Here is a 19,976-nt window from a genome sequence, read left to right on the forward strand (position 1 = left end):
TCCTCGTTTCGAGGATCTGAATCCTCTCATTTCCCACGTTATCTTTAAATCAACTCAAGAACGATGCATTTGTCTTTAAGATTACGAAAGCTACATTCAAAGTGCATTTCTCACTTTATATGCGTGTGTAATTGCAAAAAAAATTGATTGACAAGAATCAGATTTTAAAAAGCAACGCTGATCACTGATGCAAATATCAGATAATCGACGGTCCTTTTTTACGGGATAAGCGAATGTGATAAAAATGAATCTGGCGTTGATGGATGAGATTCAATAAACTAGATTATCGATCCATAAAAAAAATTTCATCGATAAATAATTCGCAAATCTTTCATGATGGGAGGCAGTCGTAGATTAAGAGATTTATGCTCTTTCTTTCTACATATATATGTTATTCTTTCACTAAAATATTCTTTCATAAAAAATTCTAGAAATTAGTTGAGGGAGAAAATAAAATAGTCGATAAAATACGATTTTTTTCTTGTTAAAGAATATTATTATTAATCTATTCAAATGACTTTGAACGGGCTTAACAGCTAAAGATAATTAAATATTACATGCAAATCGACACAGATAAAACGAAATTGTCTTCTCGAAATTCTTTCGTTAAGGCAGTTATGAGGTTGTTGAAGAATTATTTCGTGAAATCTAGATTAATCGGATCGCAATTAGGGCAAAGTCTTATCACATCATATTATAAACAGCCGTAAATATTGAGGCTTCAATGATATTAAAATAGCAAATGTACAGCGAAGCAAAGCGGAAAACTTTGCGAAAGGACTTTTCCTGAATTTTTTTCTTTACGTGCTCCAATTTACAGAGTATTTACAATTGCAATATATTTTTGTCCCCCTATCCTTTACGAGAAAAAGTTTATCTATTGATACTAGTTGAAATATTAGTCACTAAATTAATTTATGATATGAACGAAAATCTCTCTAGGCATTGCCTAAGAGATAACGTGAGCATCGCAATAAGATTGCGATATATGGATAAACATATACAAAATATAAAATAGAATTTTTCGGAATGGAATATATTTATAATGTCAATATCAAAAATGTTCGCCTCTTGCTTAAAATCGCTTCCCAAAATTAGGCCACTACTAATTAGTGCCAACTCTTATTAAAGATAGATAGAGGTATATCTTTACAACGCTCATACCTTGCGAATATCATACTATAAGTTCATTTTATTATAATTACAAGATATATTCCGAATTTTATAGAGTATAACAATATTTATCGGTTTAAAATTATAGGAAGTATAAAACGACACAGATAAATAAAATCGTAGTAGTTTATTATTTTTCTATTTAAATAACATAATCGATACAAATAGAAATTAAAATGTTAAAATAAAACAATAACGCAGTAAGGACAAAGATGTGAAATAAAACAATAATAAAATTTATCATTCGACAAAAGTAACATATAAAATAATAAAATATTTTCGAACGCGAAATATTTCATGTTCGAGATTATTAGCGATAAATAACGCTGACACTTGCACTCGGAGCCAAGTGATATTTTTAAATGATCTTTGCTATGCATCGTGAATCAGAATCGATATCACACAACGTATGAGCGTAAATTTAAGATCGGTTACATTTGCCTCATACCGATCGAAACGATAAATTACAGCATTCGAAAAACACACGCGCGCAAAACGCACTCTCTCATATCTCTTTCTTCCTCTCTTATAAAAATACGTTGGACGGAACAGACGAGTAATCCACGAAATCTTTCTCCCGTTTCGAAGGTGATTAGGATATTGAGCTAACGCATCTTTTCCTTCATTTCGTGAAAATGCTTGGCGAACTGTGATGTAACTCGTGAAAATGTTTGCTAAGAATATAGGCTTTAAATATGTCTAAAATAATTTAGAATCTGGATTGAAAATAACGCAAAAACACATCGAGAAAAACCTATAATAATTTACACGTACAAAATGGAAAACTGATTTTATCATTTATATTCGTATAAAAAATAAAAATTTTGCCATATTCTATTATTCCATGTTTTTTTGCATAGAATTATTTCACTAATATAACGTTTAATAAAATTTAATCAGTTCTGTTCTTTCTAAAATCTATTTTCATGAATTTATAATGAATTTGTTTTTAACGCGAAGGATTGGAACAGAAGAATATCATTATGAGGCGTGGTAACATTTCGCTGAATAAAAAAAAAGAACACGTGAGATGTAAAATTATAACGAAAATATTGTACGCTTTATTGCATAATACTTCGAGGCAATGTGTTGAAAATTGTGTTAACTGTTTCTCTCAGACATTTCTTTGTGCAAAGCACTCTTTTTTCGCGAACACGCGAATAGTCGCAAGTATTGCACATTAAATGTAATAATGATTAAATAATCCTCTCTTGTGGCAGAAATCAGGATCGCCTTCCATTATATTGGAAGGGAAAGCCGAACGATCGCAGAAGACATAATAAATTCTTAAAAAATAATAATTTAATACACATTAATTTAAATAATACACATATCCTAAAAATCAATAATAAAATATTAACTATTAGACAATAGTAACAAATGAAGAATACTCCAAGCCACATTTATCTTGTATTTTCTCATCAATCTCTTTTCCATAACTTTATAGCTCTGCATGATTTCACGATATGCCAGAAACCTCTGGTTTTATAAACAATATTTAAACGGTATTAAATGAAAATTAGAAAATATCTCAGAATTATGTCCTGGAATGTTCTTCGTCGGTGGTTTGTTTTTAAACATTATTGGCACTTTTGCTGCTTATCGATGTATCCAAATTGTAATCTTAAATTATCACATTTCTTATCAAATCGATGTTATCACTGAAACGCAATTTCAAAAACAGTTACATATAAATCGTAATAGAAATGAGAATATTGTCGTGACGAGATAAAAGGTAGTGATTGACATTAATCCTTCTAGTCTACATGTCGTTAATTTGATGCCTGAAATGATACCTTTCTAATTATATCAGATGATAAAGTATCGAAATCACTAACAAGATATTTAACGCTAAATGCTCAAAAATAAAATGAGCGTAAAATACTTCAGCATAGAAAATACTGTCAAGCATAATACTGACTTGATTTACATTACAAAGTCACAAAGCTGTAAAGTCTGATAAGAGATTATTGTTTTACAGAATAATAAACAAATATTTAATTGTTTAATTGTCGTTCTACACCACCTTTTAACTCATCTTACGACAAAACACGACAAAACGAAATGTCAAGCAGTGCACTGGGATATATTTATTTTATTCTTTCGTATTCTTCGCATTTCGACGTTGATTAAAAAGTTCATTCGACGATAGTAATATTTTGAATATAAATAACGCTAGAGTAAAATGTTTATAAATTACGGACAAACTTTTGTAAAAAAATAATTTAAACGAATATAAAAACGCGAATCGTTCGACACGCTCTTCCCGTCCAATTTTCGATCCCTCTCGCCTCTTTAGACGCGTACAAATTCGCTCTTTACATTTAGGCTCTTTTATTTAGGTTACGATCTCCAGGAGTCAAGGTATTATACGCCTACGATTAGAATACTTTATTAATGAACGGACGCAAACTTTGTAAAGTTGCACCTTTTGCAAAAATACAATTTCTCTCGTACGCTAAGAAAGGTATGTTACACGCTATCTATCTACTTACGTTACGTTTCGTTAATCGCTTATCAAAGTTGATCGTCGTCGCGTTTTATCGCCTGCGTGATTAAGGCTGACTTCAGCCCTACATTCGATGATCTGTGTAGCATGTGTGATCTGTGGCAAGAAGGGCGAAAAATATATCGGCCACGCGATCCGCGCGAATTGTTTCAACGAAACTTCATTTTGTGCTGATTTTGTCGAGCAAAATGACGCTCGTTAAATATTGTTCTCGATCATCAATCCTTATATCGAATATTTCGAAATCGATATACTGACGCATCAGGATCTATAAGATCCATTTTTCTGCTATCGTTTTATTTATAATAAATTATATCACACATCTTAACGAAAGAGTATTTTCAAAAAGTAACTTATTTAACTTGTTCATATTTTTCTTTGATTAGTTGGTTCAAATTAATTATTTTTATAATCGATATATATTTTTATTTATTTCATTAAAAATAATCATGGATATTTATTGAATTAAAGTTTCTAAAAAAGAATTTAAATTAATTATAAAAAATATAAATTTTAAAAAATACTCAGAAAAATTTATATACTTGTAAAATAAGATGGCCTCTCCTGGTGCTTCAGTATATTAAACACATTTAATGACAGTCTTTTTTCGCTTTCAATTGCCTTTCAGCTAACTTCGTTTTTCATCAAACTTTTTTCTTTCCTTACCTTCACTGATACTCTTTCTCTCTCGCTCTCTTTTTTTCCATCAATAATGACAAATTTCACGACTCGTTCGGCCGTTCGAATGAGTAAAGAATGAATCTCGCAATTTTGTTCGGGAATTGGTGCAGCCGCGAGAATAACAATGACGAAGAAGAGACGATCGATCGACGGCAGCGGAAAAAGCGGCAATAGCAGCAACAAGAATAAATTTTTACAAACGCGTCTTCCTCGATACGAGGTGACGGTGGGCTTCATTGCTGCTTCTCGATGTTTGTTTCACGCTGTCATGACGATCAAACTCTCGTCATCAGCATGAAACCGACGATGATTGACCGACGACGATATTGGCGGTCGAATTCACGAGGGTCTCAGACGACGCAGCTTCGGTCACTCAAGGTTCCTGATGAGTACAGCCAGCTCGCGGAACGAGGCGCCGAGTTTGCCAGTCGATTGTTTCTTCAACAGAATCGCTCGTATCGCCGAGAGCTTCTCGTAGCAAGAGAGACATTTGTGGTACCTGGAATAATAGATACAATTCTCGATAAAACAAGTTTCGGAAAGAAAATGCCTGGATATACGCGATATATTGAATAAAACTTACCGTTCCTCTCGCGACACGTCGACGCCGATCGTGTGAAGAGGCGCTTCCACGTTGGATTTTATCACCGGTGCGAAATTACGAAGAATAAGTCTCAACGCCGAGCAAGCTACTGTTATGTACCTGAAACAGATTTAAAATTTGACAAAAATAAATAAATGTTATAATAATAGATTGAAAATTATCATACAGATTATTCGAAAAAGAATGACGCATATAAAACAGATCAAAAAGGATTTTTTTCTCATTACGAGAAATAGACAAGTAAGCAATTTTCGGTCGCATATTCATTTATTTTATAAGACTGCTCATTTATCCAGATATAGGATGTTTGAAGGGTAGGATGGAAACAGTCGTGGAATGATACATGTCACGGCAATTCTCGTAACACCCACCGGTCCGGTCACGCCTGGTCCGCTTGATAAAACGGGCGTTATTATTAGGCGCGTTAACAACGACGCCAATAAATAACGAAAGGCACGAAAGGTCATGCCCGCGCGATTCAGCACGCTCTCGCTTTCGGACGGACGGGCGAGAAAGGGTTCGTGCTCCCGTTCGAATCGGCGAGACGAATCGCGAACGCGCTCATGAATGCAACGTCAATCGACGCACCCCGTGTAAAACGCACCGGCTGAATTTTGGCTTGTAACAAAAATGGGAAACCGATACGATCGATACTTATGTGTGTGACTTCGGAAAAATAAAAACGTCTTTTATCTCGTGAAAATTTTAAAATAATCCGCAAATAATAATTTAAACACACTATTAAAAAATAAAATAATAAAGAGTAATTTTAATTTAATGATTCTTATTTATTAAAATAATATTATTAAAATAATAATAATAAGAGTTTTTAGTAGAGATATTTATCGATCACATTATAATAGCTTTACCATAAGTTAGTTATTTTATTTATTATCTGATGTTCTTATATTATGTATAATATACACACACATATTACAATATATATTAATTATCATGACAATTATTAATTATTATTTATTAAGAACTAATTAATTATTTATAATAAATTCATTTTTCTATTTTCATCTTTCCATCAGATAACTGTGAACATTTTAGAGCAAAAAAATGAATTTTTTTCTCTGCAACGAAAATCTAGAGATAGATAAGTAAGAGGGGGATAGAGAGGGAAAACGAGGAGCGATCGCGAAATTGGAAAACGATCGGGCGGGGCGCGAACCCTCCCTCGTGACACGCGTCTGGACATTCTGGCCGACAATCTCTTTTTTTTCTCACGAGGCACCAGGTCCAGGACGAAAGGCCGTGACGAACGAGGCGTGAAAACGACGAGCGAGCTATATGCAAACTGCCACTATATAATACCGCCGTCTGAGATGTGTATATTTGCCTGTCGTCGATTCTGCTCCCGTTGACGATTGCGAAATCAAAGTACAATGGGAACACCAGTGTATTATGCAAACACGCTTATTTATAAATAATAAGCAAATAAAAAACTACTTAACAAAATAATTCTTTCTATGTTTAATGTTAAATATCAGAATAATTAAGCAATGAGCATTCTCTTTAGTAACTATAATAATGAAGATATTAATAGCATAATTATTTTATTAACTAATTTCTATTTTTTCGGCAGATCGTGGAGTTAAAAACAGCTAATGGAAAATTATACACATTTTCGAGCAATGGCAGGCACAAACGGCTCGATGGTCGTTATTACGAATGACTGCAAACGACAGCTGCCTAGCGGTAAGTAATTAGTTTAAATTCACTTTTCACATTATTAAGTATATACGAAGGGTGCTAATATATGGCTATTATTAACCGGTTCACTGAAATTATACCAGGCAATCATTATAGCATGAGTAGTCCAATTAAAGCTCACAAAGTTTTATTCTGTGAAAAAATTTTTTTAAATTTAATATTTAATAATTTTAAATTTAATATTTAATAATTTTCGTGAAGAGAAGATATAGATTAAAATTTTAGAGAGAATTAAGATCGTATTTTCCATAACAAGATTTTATTCAAAAAAAAATTTCTTTCTAATTATTTAATAATTTTCGTGAAGAGAAGAGACAGATTAATAAAATTATAGAGGAAATTAAAAAAAACCATCATTTAAAGATATCATTTTAAATTAAAAAATAATTAAGAGATTATGAAAAAATGGGTAATGATACATATGTAGCGTCGTTATAAATAAACAAAGGAAAATGATCTTTTACGCTCCAATTGAACCAGCCTGTAAATATATGCGCATATTACGAACTCCGCTTCTACAACACGTGTGGGATGATAAATACTCGACGGGAGAGAGCAAAAAGGCTCGGGTAGAAAGAAAGAGAAGAAACGGGAAGCTCGTTAAGTCATTAGGTGTCCGTGGAGAGAAGCCTAATTTTGGAGAGGGTAACCCTCAAGGGTTTGTCGGAAGTTGTATAACCGATGTATTTGCTGCATGATTAATTAGTCGTTAAATTAATATCAAATAATCTCGATCTGATCGCAGAAAGATTTAAAAAGTATAGAATACTGATTAGTAGAACAGGACAGCGATGCTCGATTCTGAGTGGCGCAAGAATTAAGTTTGCTTAATTGTATAACATAACAAAATGTTTTAAATTATAAAATTATTTTATAATATATAAATGAGTTATATAATAGTTTTTAATATTATATAAATGTATCTAAAAAATAAAGCTGATTTCAGATTTAAATAATCATAATATTTTAACTAAATAATTATTTTTTATATATAACTTAATATTTTTATATATCTATAATATTTTTATATATCTATATAAAAATATTTTGATTAAAATGAAAAGAAAATTAAAACATAATTTTTATAATTACAATTTTTAAAATTCACGTGAATGCTCACGGATTGAACTATATTTTGATAATTACGGCGATCATAGCGTGGCGATTCTTGCGAGGCAACACGTGAAAGAATAAAGGCCGAGGGTGAATAATGATAGTCTACAATAAAACACGGAAGGAAACAGTCGTTCCTCGCGTCACGACAGAGCAACAGCTTGGAACTGAGGGCAGTCGGTTAATCGCCCACTTTCATACGTCAAACGGACATAAAAGACAAGCTCCCTCCTTCTCTCTCGGATTTATAGCTGAACGCCCAGGAAGTTGCACACAATCATAGAAGTAATTTAAAACTTTATTTTGAATGAAAAACTATTTTTAAATATTGCTCGATATGTTTCACCTCGAGGACAAAATTAGTGCAATTTAATTATTTTTATATTTCAAATAATTTCCCAAATTTGAAATCTGTTAAAATTTTAAAGTCCTCTACATTTTTATAATCTTAGGACTTTTAAATGCTTAAATCTTTTTAAAATTTATTTATTTTCCAAATTTATTCCTCTAGTTTTTTTCCAAACCATTATCGGAGCCGCAAATGTACTTTTGACAGATTTACATTTGCGTGACGGCCGTTTGGCGTTGAAGATGACACTCGGCTGTCTGTCTGTTCACTGTCATCGCTCCGTACTGACATATGCGAGCGTGCGACACTTCAGATTTCAATTCGCCTCGCAAACAATACGACTCGGCGCGCGACAGGAAGGATTCGCGCGTCTCATCGAATTTGCATCTGCCGCTATCTCTCATTGTCTCGGCTAATTTCGCGCATCGCCCTAACGCTCTCCTCGGATTTCCCCGCTTCGGCAAATTAGCCATTCCCATACTGCGTGGTACTCCGTTTGAACACGGGGATGAAGAGAAGAGCGTAACGACCCCTTTCGCAAGGGGTGTCTCGATTTTCCAATATAATACCACGCATGCGCGGTGTTTCACCGTTGAAGATGAAGTAATCTTAGATAATAGATGTGCAAAGCGAAGAACGATAAATATTTACTGCGTCATCCTTAAATATACATGTATGAGGCAGCAATGAAATACGAATGCAAATTATCTGACGCATATACAAGCATGATAATAAGAATAAATCGGCGAGTTCAAAAGTAATATTTCGAAAAAAAAAATATCAATGTATCTCTTAAGAAATATAAATAAAAAAAAACGCAAGGCAAAAATATGATTTCTTACTTACATTTCGTATTTACTTTGAAGGAGATCGCTAATGGGACCCAATAAACAATTGCACAGATCCAAATTCCACATCGCTCTGTGAACAAAAATATACCTGGCAATGAAAAAAATTGCCTCATTGATATCATTAGATTCAAATCATTGAATGGACAAAGCTTTTACGTACGGTTTTAATGTGAGAATACCCAAGAGATCCACGATGATTGCCAAGTCGTTCATTGCGACCGCAGTTTCCACCGCGGTCTGAAATTAAGACATCACATTACATTTCTCATCCAATTGTATCTCTCAAGTCTCGGGAATCAGATAAATAATTACCTTGAGATCTTTATTGTGCCAAAAAGAATATATGATTTGTAATGAGCGATGCCGATTTTTAAGTACCGCCATCATCGAGTCATGGCTACGCATCATGCTGTTCAACACTTCGGCCTCCGACATTTCCGTCAGCACGCCTATTTGAGAATAACCTAACGATGTAGAACCAGTGTAACTGTGCTGTAAAATACAAATATTTTTTATATAAGAATTTAAAAACATCTCTTAACATTATTTTTATAAGATAAAATAAAAATAAAATAAGATAAAGATAAAATAATATATATATAGGCTGAAATTATAATTAATAAAAAAATATAATTATTTTTAAAACACGAGAAAAACTTGACAAATTGAATAGTTGACAAGTAATTTTTCTATTATATTTCAATATTAAACTTTTTATTTAAAAAACTAAAATGAAATTTTTTCGAATTTTAGATCTCTCTTATGTTGAATTAATATTTGACATATTTATAGAAGGATCCATATATTTTTTTTTTAGGAAAAGACTTACCGGTAGGAAATTTTCCACGTCCAAACCGTAAGGCTTGTCAGCGCTCATCGGCACTAATTCCTCCTTGTCCGTTTCTTCGACATTGTTTCTTATCTGCGAGACGCGAATGTCGATCTTGGGATTCGGTGAAATCTGCGCCTTGTTAGGTGGCTTCCTTGTGGACAACGACGTGGTCGTGGAGGCGTTGCGTGCCGACAACACGGTTGAGGTAGCGAAGTTTCGATTGAGCGACGTCGACCTCGATTGCGCAGTGTTTGGCCTGTTCAGCGCGGGATCGGATGGACTGTGCCTTATATTATTAATTCTGCGAGAGAAATCATTCAGAAGGTAAACGTTACGAAATATTATGTTTATCTACAATTATAATAATTAATTTTTACAAGCATTAAGATATATATTCTGTAATATTAAAAAAATCATATCCTTCTAAAGATTTTATAATTTGGAGAAACATCTCATTATACATGAGCAAAAATATAAAAAGGTCTTCATTAATTTCTATGTAAAAATTCATATCTCTCTATTTATACATGTCTATATATAGTTCTATATAGTTCTCATATTTCTATATATTTTTAAAGTAACTTTTTGCGTTAATATCGTAGATACTTACTGTACAGGATAATCGCTTTCATATCCTTGTTGCTCTCCGTCTCTGCTGTTCTGCCTTTTCAAATAATACTTCGGAGAATCTGGGCTAGGTACTCTGTTCTTCAGTTTGCCATCGTCCATCACGGGAATCACCGCGGCCATCGGCGCAACGCGCGGCGTCAGAGTCGAATTCGATCTTTGCGGCCCTAAGGGTGGTGTCGGCACTGTTTGATCAGTGGTACTTATCCTCTTGCCCGGAAGCGGTGTGATGTTCTGTCTCAACGGTGGTATGGAGGCAAAGTTCTTGGAGGCTCGTTGGTTAAGGCCATTATTCGCCTGTAGATTCGCCCTAATCTGACTCGTTGATGTGATTGGATTTCTTTGAATTGGCGGCGACGACTTAATTGGCTGAACGCGTACCGGTACCGGTATCGGCTTCATCAGGGACAACGTAGGCGCCGGAGGAGGTGGCGAGGAGGGCAATGACATCGGCGGCACCTCCTCGCGTTCCATTGTGCTCAGGTTCGACATTGAGGTAGAGAGATTTTGTAATATCTGTGGTTGCGTCGGATCTAAAATAGACAGATCAACAATATCGATGTTTAATTACTCTCTTTTTAAGAAATTCGGACATAGAAGCAAAGTAATATCACTAATTATTTAAACAAATCTAAAGCATAAATTTTTGCAAACTGAACTTAGTTTTTCTATTAGATTTTTAATGGAAAGTTTCTTCACATTTTTATGAAGAAACTAAATCTTTCTCGCATCATATTAATATTTGAACATCCATAAAAGTATTCAAACGTTATAGTGAAACTTATACTTATTTAGGACTTATATCGTATAGTTTAGTAGTCCATGCAAAGGTTATTACACAAAACTCACCTATATCATGAGGCTCCTGGAAAGCCTCGGAGGATTCGGGAGGTGGTGTGCGAGACACTGAAACATATCATGCGTGGCATGCTCATTCACAAACTATGCAACACTGCATTCACATTTAGACGTACTCGATACGTCTGTGTTTGTATGTGAGACACTCTGTGTATCTAGTGTGTTTATTAGTCGTACATCCGCTGGTGAATCGCGGCGGATTGGATTAAACGTTAGAATAGGAGAGGGATATTTTTGTCGTAGACTCGACGAACAATGAGACATTACAAGACGGATGTAGCGAGCCACTTACACGCCCTATTCGGCTGGAAAATGTCCCTGTACTCGGTTACGTTAGGTATATCCGCGTAGGTAGCTTCGTCTTCCGGATCTGTACCGGATTTGTCCGCTTCTTCTATCGTTCGTACGTCTAGTCTGTAAGCGAATAAAAATGTATATTGTAGCGAACTCAATTCGCCAGATGTAAAATTAAAATGAAACTTTGTAAAGCGTACGTGTGTTTCTTCAATCCGATCGGTCGTTCCCTGGAGAAGCTCTTTCTCAGGGAATTTCCGTGACTAAACGGCGAACTGACGGCAGATATTCCTCCCAATGGTGCGATTTTCTTCAAGTCGCACACATATAAAATGACATTCGCGGTATGGAAACTCGCGCCGATCTGAAACAATTTTATATCTCAACAAAAACGATACTACACATACAAGGATAGTTTGATGTATCTCGTCGTACCAATTGATTTTGAGCGACGGCTATGTCTTGGATTTTTCCCCATCCAGTGGGTATCGTATCCAACGTTCTGCCTGGTTCCCAGCCATAAACCTTTAAAACGTCATGACTACCAACGAACAGACATTCCCCGCCTTGACTAAAATACAAGCACCTAAAACATCATGATAAAAAAATTAGTATAGCTATGAAGTCATTATATTATAGAATTATTGTCATACTAGCTCACCGTATGGCTGAAGAACTCTGTTCTGTGGAAGATACAAGTTGAAATGACTCCAAGTCCCAGAAATGTACCGTTCTGTCGGCGCTACCGCTGGCTAATAGGAATTCGTGCGGATGAAACTCGACGGTTGTAGCTGGACCTCTATGTTCTGAAAATTCTCTCAGTTGTCTACCAGCTTTTAGGTCCCACAGCTAATCAGAAAGTAATACAGACGTCAGCATCATCTTTTTCGCATTTACATATATATGTATATGTAAGAGTACAGAGAATAAAATCTAATTCACCTTAACCATTCCTTCCTCTCCAGCACTGGCAATCCACTGTCCATCAGGACTGAACTTTAAGCTATTCACAGTTCTATTGTGTCCCTTGTATGTAAAGATACAGCCTTTTCTGCGAATATCCCATAATTTAATTGCTGTATCCAAACTCCCGGAAGCAAGCAGTTCCCCGTAAGGATGGAAGTCCATGCAACGTATTCCAGATTTGTGTCCTGTTAATGTGCGTGCTAACTTGGCATGTTCTAGGTCCCAAATCTTCAATGCACCTGTCTGTGAGCCAGCACATACAAGATCTTCCGTCTGGCCAAAGCGAACACATTCTATGGGAGTAGTATGGCCACTCAGGCTCTAAGAAAAAAAGAAACAAAAATTACATTATTGACATTGTTAATACATAAAACATTATATGTCATTGACATATAATGTTTTATGTATTCATATTAAAATGTAGTAAAAGCTTCAATGTATTTGGTGATAACAAAATGATTATGCAATAATAATTACCATAATACAGTTCTGCTTTCCAACAGCCCATAGGTTTACTTTCTTATCATCACCACCAGTTACTAAAACACGACCAGATTTGTGGCCTAATGCCAGGCAATTGACATTTGGTGTATGGGCGACAAATTCCTCTGTGCAAAAAAAAAATAACACTTGTATATTTCACATTGATAATATATATATGTATACTAATTCATTTGTATTATGATAGAAATATGATAAAGATAAAAGATACAGTCCTAATTTCATGAAGTATAAATTTATATGCAAATAAGAGTATATTTTTTCTTATATAATTATCTGAGAAAAGAGAAGTATGGTTTATTTAATATATAATTATTTGTTTGTCAAATCAGTGTCATGAAAATTTTCTGATAATTCAACATCAATCTTTTCTTTTCTAAATAATTTCTCACTCTTGCTATATATAAATCATTGACAAGGAAATTATGATACTTGGAAAATGTCAATTAAAACAAGTTATATAAACAAAGATCATTCATTTGTGAATCTATGATCACAAAATTAAAAATAATAATTCCACAGTTTACCTTACTACTAATAGCAATCATTTATTTTTAATATATTACACATTATTTAAAAAAGTAAAAAAAAAAGCAGTCAACAAATTTCCTTGACAAATAAAAATTATCTATCATTCGTGAAAAACAAATTTTTGTCTACATTCAAATAGCACTATATAATTTAGCGTTTAGATTCCTGCCACCGTGCGAAGAAACGACCTTCTCATTCTCGCTGGGAGACAAATCCTGGTCGTGCCAGTTATAACCATAATTGGAAGAAACCGCGAGGAGCAATCGTTAGCCGAGCTTGTGTAAACAGAGAGCGTTTATCCGCGGTGAGATTAAGAAGATCGAGTTTTCCACAGCGCGTAGGAGGACGCTCGAGGACGCGTCAGGGACGTTCGTTTCCCCGTGAACGACGATCTTACGGAGCTTCCAGGATCTCCTCGTGGACGAGGCCATCTTCGTGCCGCGCGCGCGGACTTATTTGGTAGCTACGACAGCTCGGGATTTCGATTGACGCACGTCGTACGATCTCCTTTCGCGCGGACGTAACATGTTTATCAGCAGCAACCGTCTCTCCTCTTCTGCTCGGAATCCTCGCCTCTTCCTTTCGCGACCGGACACCGCGACGCGTGGCGTCCCGTCGTGTCGCGTCGCGTCGCGTCTCGTCTCGTCTCGTCGCTGCTCCCCCCTCGGGAGAACGTGAGAGAAAAAAACGTGACGTGTGTTCACGAGCGCGGAAAACGATTGCCTCTCTCACTCAAGAAACTGCCATCTCCTCCTCTTCCTTATCGTCGTATCTCATCTCTCGAATCTCTCAATATTTGTCTCGCTCTCTCTTTCTTTCTCTTTCCATTTATCTATCTATCTCTTTCTCTCTCTTTGACTGTCCACACGCATGTGGGTAGCGAAATGACGTATCAGAAGATGATTGAAATTTCGCTAGATGACGCTAATTAAAGCTTACCAGTTTTCGGTAAAATGGCACTGTGGTAAAATAGATTTACTGACAGAGAAAGAAAATTTGTGAAAAAATAAAATTGTCATATATGACAAGCTTGTGCCAATAATCACGGAAAAAGTTTGACATTTGACAAAGATACTTGTAGAAACGCTTGTCGTATAAAGAATGTGAATTTTATACGATTGATGTAAAATAATATTGGACTGTGATAAATAATTAATGCTCTGTGATAAATAATTAATGTTTTTTTAAATAATAATTGAGACTTGTTTATATTGTTATAAGAAAAAATTATTTTAATTGTCCTTATATATACAATTTTTTAAAATTATAATAAGACATTAAAAAAAGAGCTTTATAAATCCTAGGATATATCTTGATTGATATCATTAAGTTCATATTTGTTAAAAATGATATCAATACTTCATAAGCGTGTTGGTTTCATAGCAAGTAAAAAATTTTCACTTTTTAAGAGGACTTGTGCAACATATGTCCAGGGTCAATCTCCTCAGCCTCGTGTGCGAGAATACTTTTACTATATTGATCATCAAGGAATGGTATTTTTATTTTATTATTTTTCTGAGTTAAGATTATATATTAATAGCTGAATTTAACATTTTATAAATAATATTGAAATATATTTTCTTTTACAGTTGTTTCTGGACGATGTTCGCATAAGGAATTTTACATCGTGCTTCAAAGGTATGCAATAATGTTTATATAAGTTATGATATGCATCTTTATTTATATATGCATTAATTATTTTACAGACAAAAAATTCCTAGCATTCTTCTTTAAGCATCTGAAGATTAATAACACTGGTCGCTATACAAATGATTTCCCATTTTTGTCTATCTGTGGTGTAGAAAGAAATTATGTGAGATGTGACGACCTACCCTTAGTTTTTACCAAAGTGATCCAAAAGCGTAATGTGGAAACTAATGCATATGAAGATTGGTTCAGTTATGCACATGCAGATGATTTGTTAATGGTAATTCTAAAAATCTATATAGTAAACAATTATAACATTATATATATAATAAAATTGTAATATTATACATACTTTGTTAAAATTTGCAATAGATGCCATTTGAGCCGCAAAAATTGTTTATGAACATTAATACAGGAAGAGTGTACCATCCTGCACCAGAAAAAACAGGTGGGATTGGTTTAGTGAGGTCAAACATGGCTATCGAATTCAGCACTTTCTTCGATTTCGAAAACGGTCAAGAAAATGCGCCAACGCATTTTATATGGAGAGATAAACGATACGAGCTTGATACAATGTGGTACAAAGACAAATTGATACAAGGAATTAGGCAAAAATAATGAAATTTTAAAATCAAAAAACAAAGGTACATATTTGATAAATTTTTTTGTAAATACAAATATATATATATATATATATATGCACATACACACATATACATATATTTCTAGTTATCTATATCTTGTTACATTATAGATGAAATAACGAAGGTAACAAATTTTCAAGGCAAAGATGAAAATAATTTTAAATACTTGAAAATACTGCACTGCAAAATGAATAGAAACAGCTGATTACTATTATTTATGTTATGATTGATTGATAGTTTCTAATAAATTTTTTATATAACTATTCAAGATAAAATAATAATATTCCTATCTAATTGAAATTCGCTTAATGAAAGGACATTTTTTTCATTAAATATCTTTATTAAATAAAATTCATTAGATTTCATTTCATTATTCTGTCTTCAGAGACTTTTCTTTTGATAGGATTTTTCTTACACTCATTATAAATATTATTGAGATCTCTTTCTCTCTCAAATGCAGTCTTTACATTGTCCTCAAACATGAAAACAAATAAATAAAGGAAAAACAGAATTTTAGTAGATTATAAATTGAAATTGTTTAATTAGATCCTTAAATGACCAGTGAGAAAAGAAATTTGACAAGATTTTTCCTCATGATTCATGTATGAATGTCATTTTATTTCCTTGCCATTTTTAAAGAGTATTAATGTTGGCTTTAAAGAGTATTATTGTTGGTTTTAAAGAGTATTATTGTTTGCTTGTACTGGCATTGACATGATACTTTGTTGCTGTATCTTCCAACATCAACTTTATCAAGTTTGAAATTCTCTAACATATCTGTACAATAATTCTTGAGTAATTCATAAATATATAGACAGAGTACTTTTCAGTGATTGGAAGATTGAAAAATTTTTTAAAGTTTAAAAATATTTAAAAAATTTTTAATTTATAATTAGCTTAGATTACACTCTTCTGGAAGGTATAATACAGCTTTAAACTTTATTATTATGTTTTTTGATTTCATTGAAATTACATAGTTAAAAGTCTAATTGCTTATACTTGTGAGATAAATAATTAATTTGTACTTAACATAGATATTTAAATAAATTATACAATGTTGTTTTATAAATGTGTAGTGAGATTGAAACAAAAGATCACGAACAAGAACAGTAAATGGAGAAATTTGTGAGATCGAATATAGCTATCGAACGCTTTCTTCGATTTAGAAAATGGTCAAAAAAATATGTCAATGCAATTTATGCAAAGAGATAAACGATACGAGCTCAATATATTATGGTACGAAGACAAATGGATATAAGGAATTTGACAAAAATGATGAAATTTTATTCATAATTTATAAAGAAACAAAGGTACATATTCTATAAATCATTTTTGTAAATATATATACAATAGTTATATATATATATATATATATATATATATATATATATATATATACACACACACATTTATTTCTAGTTATCTATGTTTTGTTATATTATGGATGAGATATCGAAGATTCTAGCAGTGCCGTCGTCAGAAACTGTCAATACCTTTTTTTCATCACTGAAAAGAAAAAAAAAATTATATATATATTTTCTTAAATATCACAGGAAAGATTGAACATTTTGCAAACAAGAAATTTTTGAAAACAAATTTTCAAGGCAAAGATCAAAATAATTTTAAATGCTCGAGAATGCCACACCACAAAATGAAGAAACAATTTACTATTATTATTCATGTTATTGATTGATATCTCTATGAATTTTTATATAATTATTCAAGTAATAAGTTTATCTAAATGTCTGATATGAATACAATTAAGATAAACTAATAGATTTTGTTTTAAATCCTTTTAATATTAATATTTTTCTTTCTTGTGCTCTAATAAATATTCATTTCTTCGTAATTAAGAGTACCAATTGTCAGTAACTTACTCAGATATACATAAGTCAAGTATAGTCTCTTTATGGCCTGAGAATGATTTGAGACAGCAACCCGTTCTTGCATCAAAACATCTTAATGTACCATCTAGTCCTGCTGTAAACAATATTGATGCACTGGTCCAAACAATCTTTGTAATGCCTCCCTCTTGTGTAATTTCATGTCTAAGAATCTGAAGAAAATCTTGGCTTAGAACCTTTTTTACTAAAAGAAATATAATACATAAATATAAAATACATACTTGTTTAGAAGTATCCCATATGTAAAGTTTTCCAGAGGAATTCTGTTCGATTGTTCCAACTGCAGCAACTGAGAATGCAGGATCTTTACAAAAGGCTACAGTCTCTATACTAACATTATTTGCATTATCCTCTTCACTAGTCGTTTCATTTTTAGAAGAATTTAAATCTTGAAGTACACAAGTTATCTGAAAAATATTTTATCATTAAGATATTAAACTAAATTGTCTATATGTATTTATATATATGTATATATATAGAACATTTAAATCACATAATTGATTAATTTAAAATTTTTATTCACGATGGAATTTTATTCAACTATTATGTGATATAAATAATTTTTTACACAGGATAGAGAACAATCAGTAAATCAAAAGAAATTTGTAGAAATTTTCTTTACCTTGCCATTATGTACCGTACTTAATATAGTCTTGCTTAGTGATGCTGAAATCAACAAATTATTATTCAAGTGACAATCGAGGGCAGTAATAGCACTTGAATGTCCATGTAATTGTGTTGGATAACAGGGCATAGTAGAGAGTATGGTATTTGTTTTTAAATCTATTACACGAATTGTGCCACTGTAATATCCTACTGCAGCATGTTTTCCTACAAGATTTAGACATTAAATGTAATACTTTGTTTACTAAATAATAAGACTAAAAGTATATTTATTCCATACCATCAGGAAGAATTACACCAGTTTCTGCTTTATCACCATATCCCTGTGCAAAGACTTTGCAAGCACCTTCTGGTACTTTAAACATATGAACTTCTCCTGTTTCTAAGCCTACTAATAAGACGTTAGCAGAATTATGCCACTTTATCCACTATAAAGAATGATTAAAAGAATGAATATTAATTGTAGATATGCATAAAGAGAGATATAAAACTTTTTTCTTAGTCATATAAGAAAGAACACTTACTGTAATGTCATCTAAAGCAGTCTCCCAAACACAAGCTTTATTGCTTATCTGCCATAATTTTATTATTCCACCCATGTCGCCAGTAGCCAGGTACATATCATTGTAGTTAAATCCACTGAATATAACACTATCTTTATGGCCAGTGCACTCAAGAATAATTTCACCTGTGGTAGTGTTCCAGACATATGCTTTATCCTCTTCACTTCCCGTCGCTGCCAACTCACTATTCTTACTCAACGAGCAACAGAACACCGAATGAGCTGATGTTAAGTTTTACAACATTAGTATAATGAGATGAATAATTTATCCCATTAGAAGACTGAAGTGGTCTCTTACTTAATGAATGACCGCGAAAGACATACACAGCATTATCTTTTTGCGAAGAATCCTCCATCTGATTATCACTATCGTCTTCATTCACCGACATTGAATCTGCACTATCATATCTCGTGTCCAAGTCAATAATCTCATCTACTTCTTCTTCTGAGATCATTTCTTCATCCGAAAAGGAATTCTTCATTTCAGGTGAAACTGGAGTATGCTTATCCATCTATATTGGAAAATTATAATTAATCAGGTACACTATATAATTAATTAGTAATAATATAAAATTGATATTAACCATAATAAAATACAATAAATTATCGTCCGCGTCGTTTGAAATAAAATATTATAATACACGTGTTTTCTTTTTTTTTTCGTGAATTTAACTTCAAACGGAATTATTTAATATAAGTGATTTTTTAACATTGACAATTAATATCATGATACAGTAAGATTTATTGTATCATGATTAATTACATGATTATTAAAGACCGACACTCCGATAACCTCGAATCTTGCACCATGTGCAATCTTGAATCTTACAATTAAGCTTAAGCTTTGGGTCTGTTCTTTTTAGCTGCACTGCTGCACTAGTGCAATAAGTTAGAAAGAGACAAATATACTTTTTTTCACTCTAACTAATTGCAGCTAGTGCAGCTAAAAAGAACAGGCCCTTTGTGTCCACGATACTAATCGGTCCG

The 19,976-nt window shown here is 33.1% G+C and overlaps 3 protein-coding genes across 13 annotated transcripts in view; 1 reads left to right on the forward strand and 2 right to left on the reverse strand.

Annotated features, from left to right (window-relative positions):
- The window catches only part of LOC145965838 (UPF0598 protein CG30010), a 42,328-nt gene extending 24,758 nt beyond the window's left edge, over positions 1 to 17,570 (forward strand). The window contains exons 3-9 of one of the 7 annotated variants that reach the window (XM_083089570.1): positions 6,559 to 6,671; positions 9,817 to 10,155; positions 15,018 to 15,101; positions 15,198 to 15,246; positions 15,315 to 15,535; positions 15,628 to 15,899; positions 16,010 to 16,162. In XM_083089570.1, the coding sequence (XP_082945696.1) occupies positions 15,099 to 15,101; positions 15,198 to 15,246; positions 15,315 to 15,535; positions 15,628 to 15,873 (519 nt within the window). In that variant the 5' untranslated portion in view covers positions 6,559 to 6,671; positions 9,817 to 10,155; positions 15,018 to 15,098 and the 3' untranslated portion in view covers positions 15,874 to 15,899; positions 16,010 to 16,162. The other 6 variants (XM_083089569.1, XM_083089573.1, XM_083089572.1 and 3 more) reach the window with 6 other exon arrangements.
- Positions 1,286 to 14,393, reverse strand: Kat80 (katanin p80). 5 transcript variants are annotated; one of them, XR_014436833.1, is made up of 17 exons: positions 14,006 to 14,393; positions 13,054 to 13,184; positions 12,553 to 12,897; positions 12,272 to 12,459; positions 12,046 to 12,196; positions 11,811 to 11,974; positions 11,609 to 11,730; positions 11,308 to 11,364; positions 10,442 to 10,991; positions 9,829 to 10,132; positions 9,312 to 9,491; positions 9,160 to 9,236; positions 8,995 to 9,069; positions 4,947 to 5,066; positions 4,349 to 4,862; positions 3,669 to 3,778; positions 1,286 to 3,548 (listed from the first exon to the last, which is right to left on the reverse strand). XR_014436833.1 is itself a non-coding variant. In XM_083089556.1 (15 exons), the coding sequence occupies exons 1-15, from the start codon at positions 14,037 to 14,039 to the stop codon at positions 4,733 to 4,735; spliced, it is 2,628 nt and encodes an 875-aa protein (XP_082945682.1). In that variant the 5' UTR covers positions 14,040 to 14,393; the 3' UTR covers positions 1,286 to 4,732. The 5 variants fall into 5 exon arrangements, 2 of the variants coding, with proteins under 2 accessions (XP_082945682.1, XP_082945683.1); XR_014436830.1 differs by having other exon boundaries at positions 1,286 to 3,778; XR_014436831.1 differs by having other exon boundaries at positions 3,669 to 4,862.
- LOC145965835 (angio-associated migratory cell protein) lies at positions 17,258 to 19,950 on the reverse strand. Its single transcript, XM_083089558.1, has 8 exons — positions 19,574 to 19,950; positions 19,288 to 19,501; positions 18,952 to 19,211; positions 18,708 to 18,855; positions 18,426 to 18,634; positions 18,025 to 18,210; positions 17,777 to 17,955; positions 17,258 to 17,405 (listed from the first exon to the last, which is right to left on the reverse strand). The coding sequence occupies exons 1-8, from the start codon at positions 19,574 to 19,576 to the stop codon at positions 17,333 to 17,335; spliced, it is 1,272 nt and encodes a 423-aa protein (XP_082945684.1). The 5' UTR covers positions 19,577 to 19,950; the 3' UTR covers positions 17,258 to 17,332.
- Between the last annotated feature and the right edge of the window lie 26 nt (positions 19,951 to 19,976).

Source organism: Camponotus vicinus, unplaced genomic scaffold (assembly GCF_025532165.1).
Source record: "Camponotus vicinus isolate PSW18456_S1 unplaced genomic scaffold, iyCamVici1.0 SCAF_14, whole genome shotgun sequence".
Lineage (NCBI taxonomy): Eukaryota > Metazoa > Arthropoda > Insecta > Hymenoptera > Formicidae > Camponotus > Camponotus vicinus.

Bases quoted from the DNA above. Each gene is read 5' to 3' on its own strand.
- Kat80 (XM_083089556.1), bottom strand. From the start codon at position 14,039: ATGGCCTCGTCCACGAGGAGATCCTGGAAGCTCC. The intron at 12,460-12,552 runs GTGAATTAGATT...CTTTCTGATTAG, and splicing joins GAGAGGAAGGAATGGTTAAG to CTGTGGGACCTAAAAGCTGG. The intron at 12,197-12,271 runs GTGAGCTAGTAT...ATGATGTTTTAG, and splicing joins CAGAGTTCTTCAGCCATACG to GTGCTTGTATTTTAGTCAAG.
- LOC145965835 (XM_083089558.1), bottom strand. The intron at 18,856-18,951 runs GTAAGTGTTCTT...CATTCTTTATAG, and splicing joins CTGCTTTAGATGACATTACA to TGGATAAAGTGGCATAATTC. The intron at 17,406-17,776 runs GTAAGTTACTGA...TTTTCTTTTCAG, and splicing joins CTTGACTTATGTATATCTGA to TGATGAAAAAAAGGTATTGA.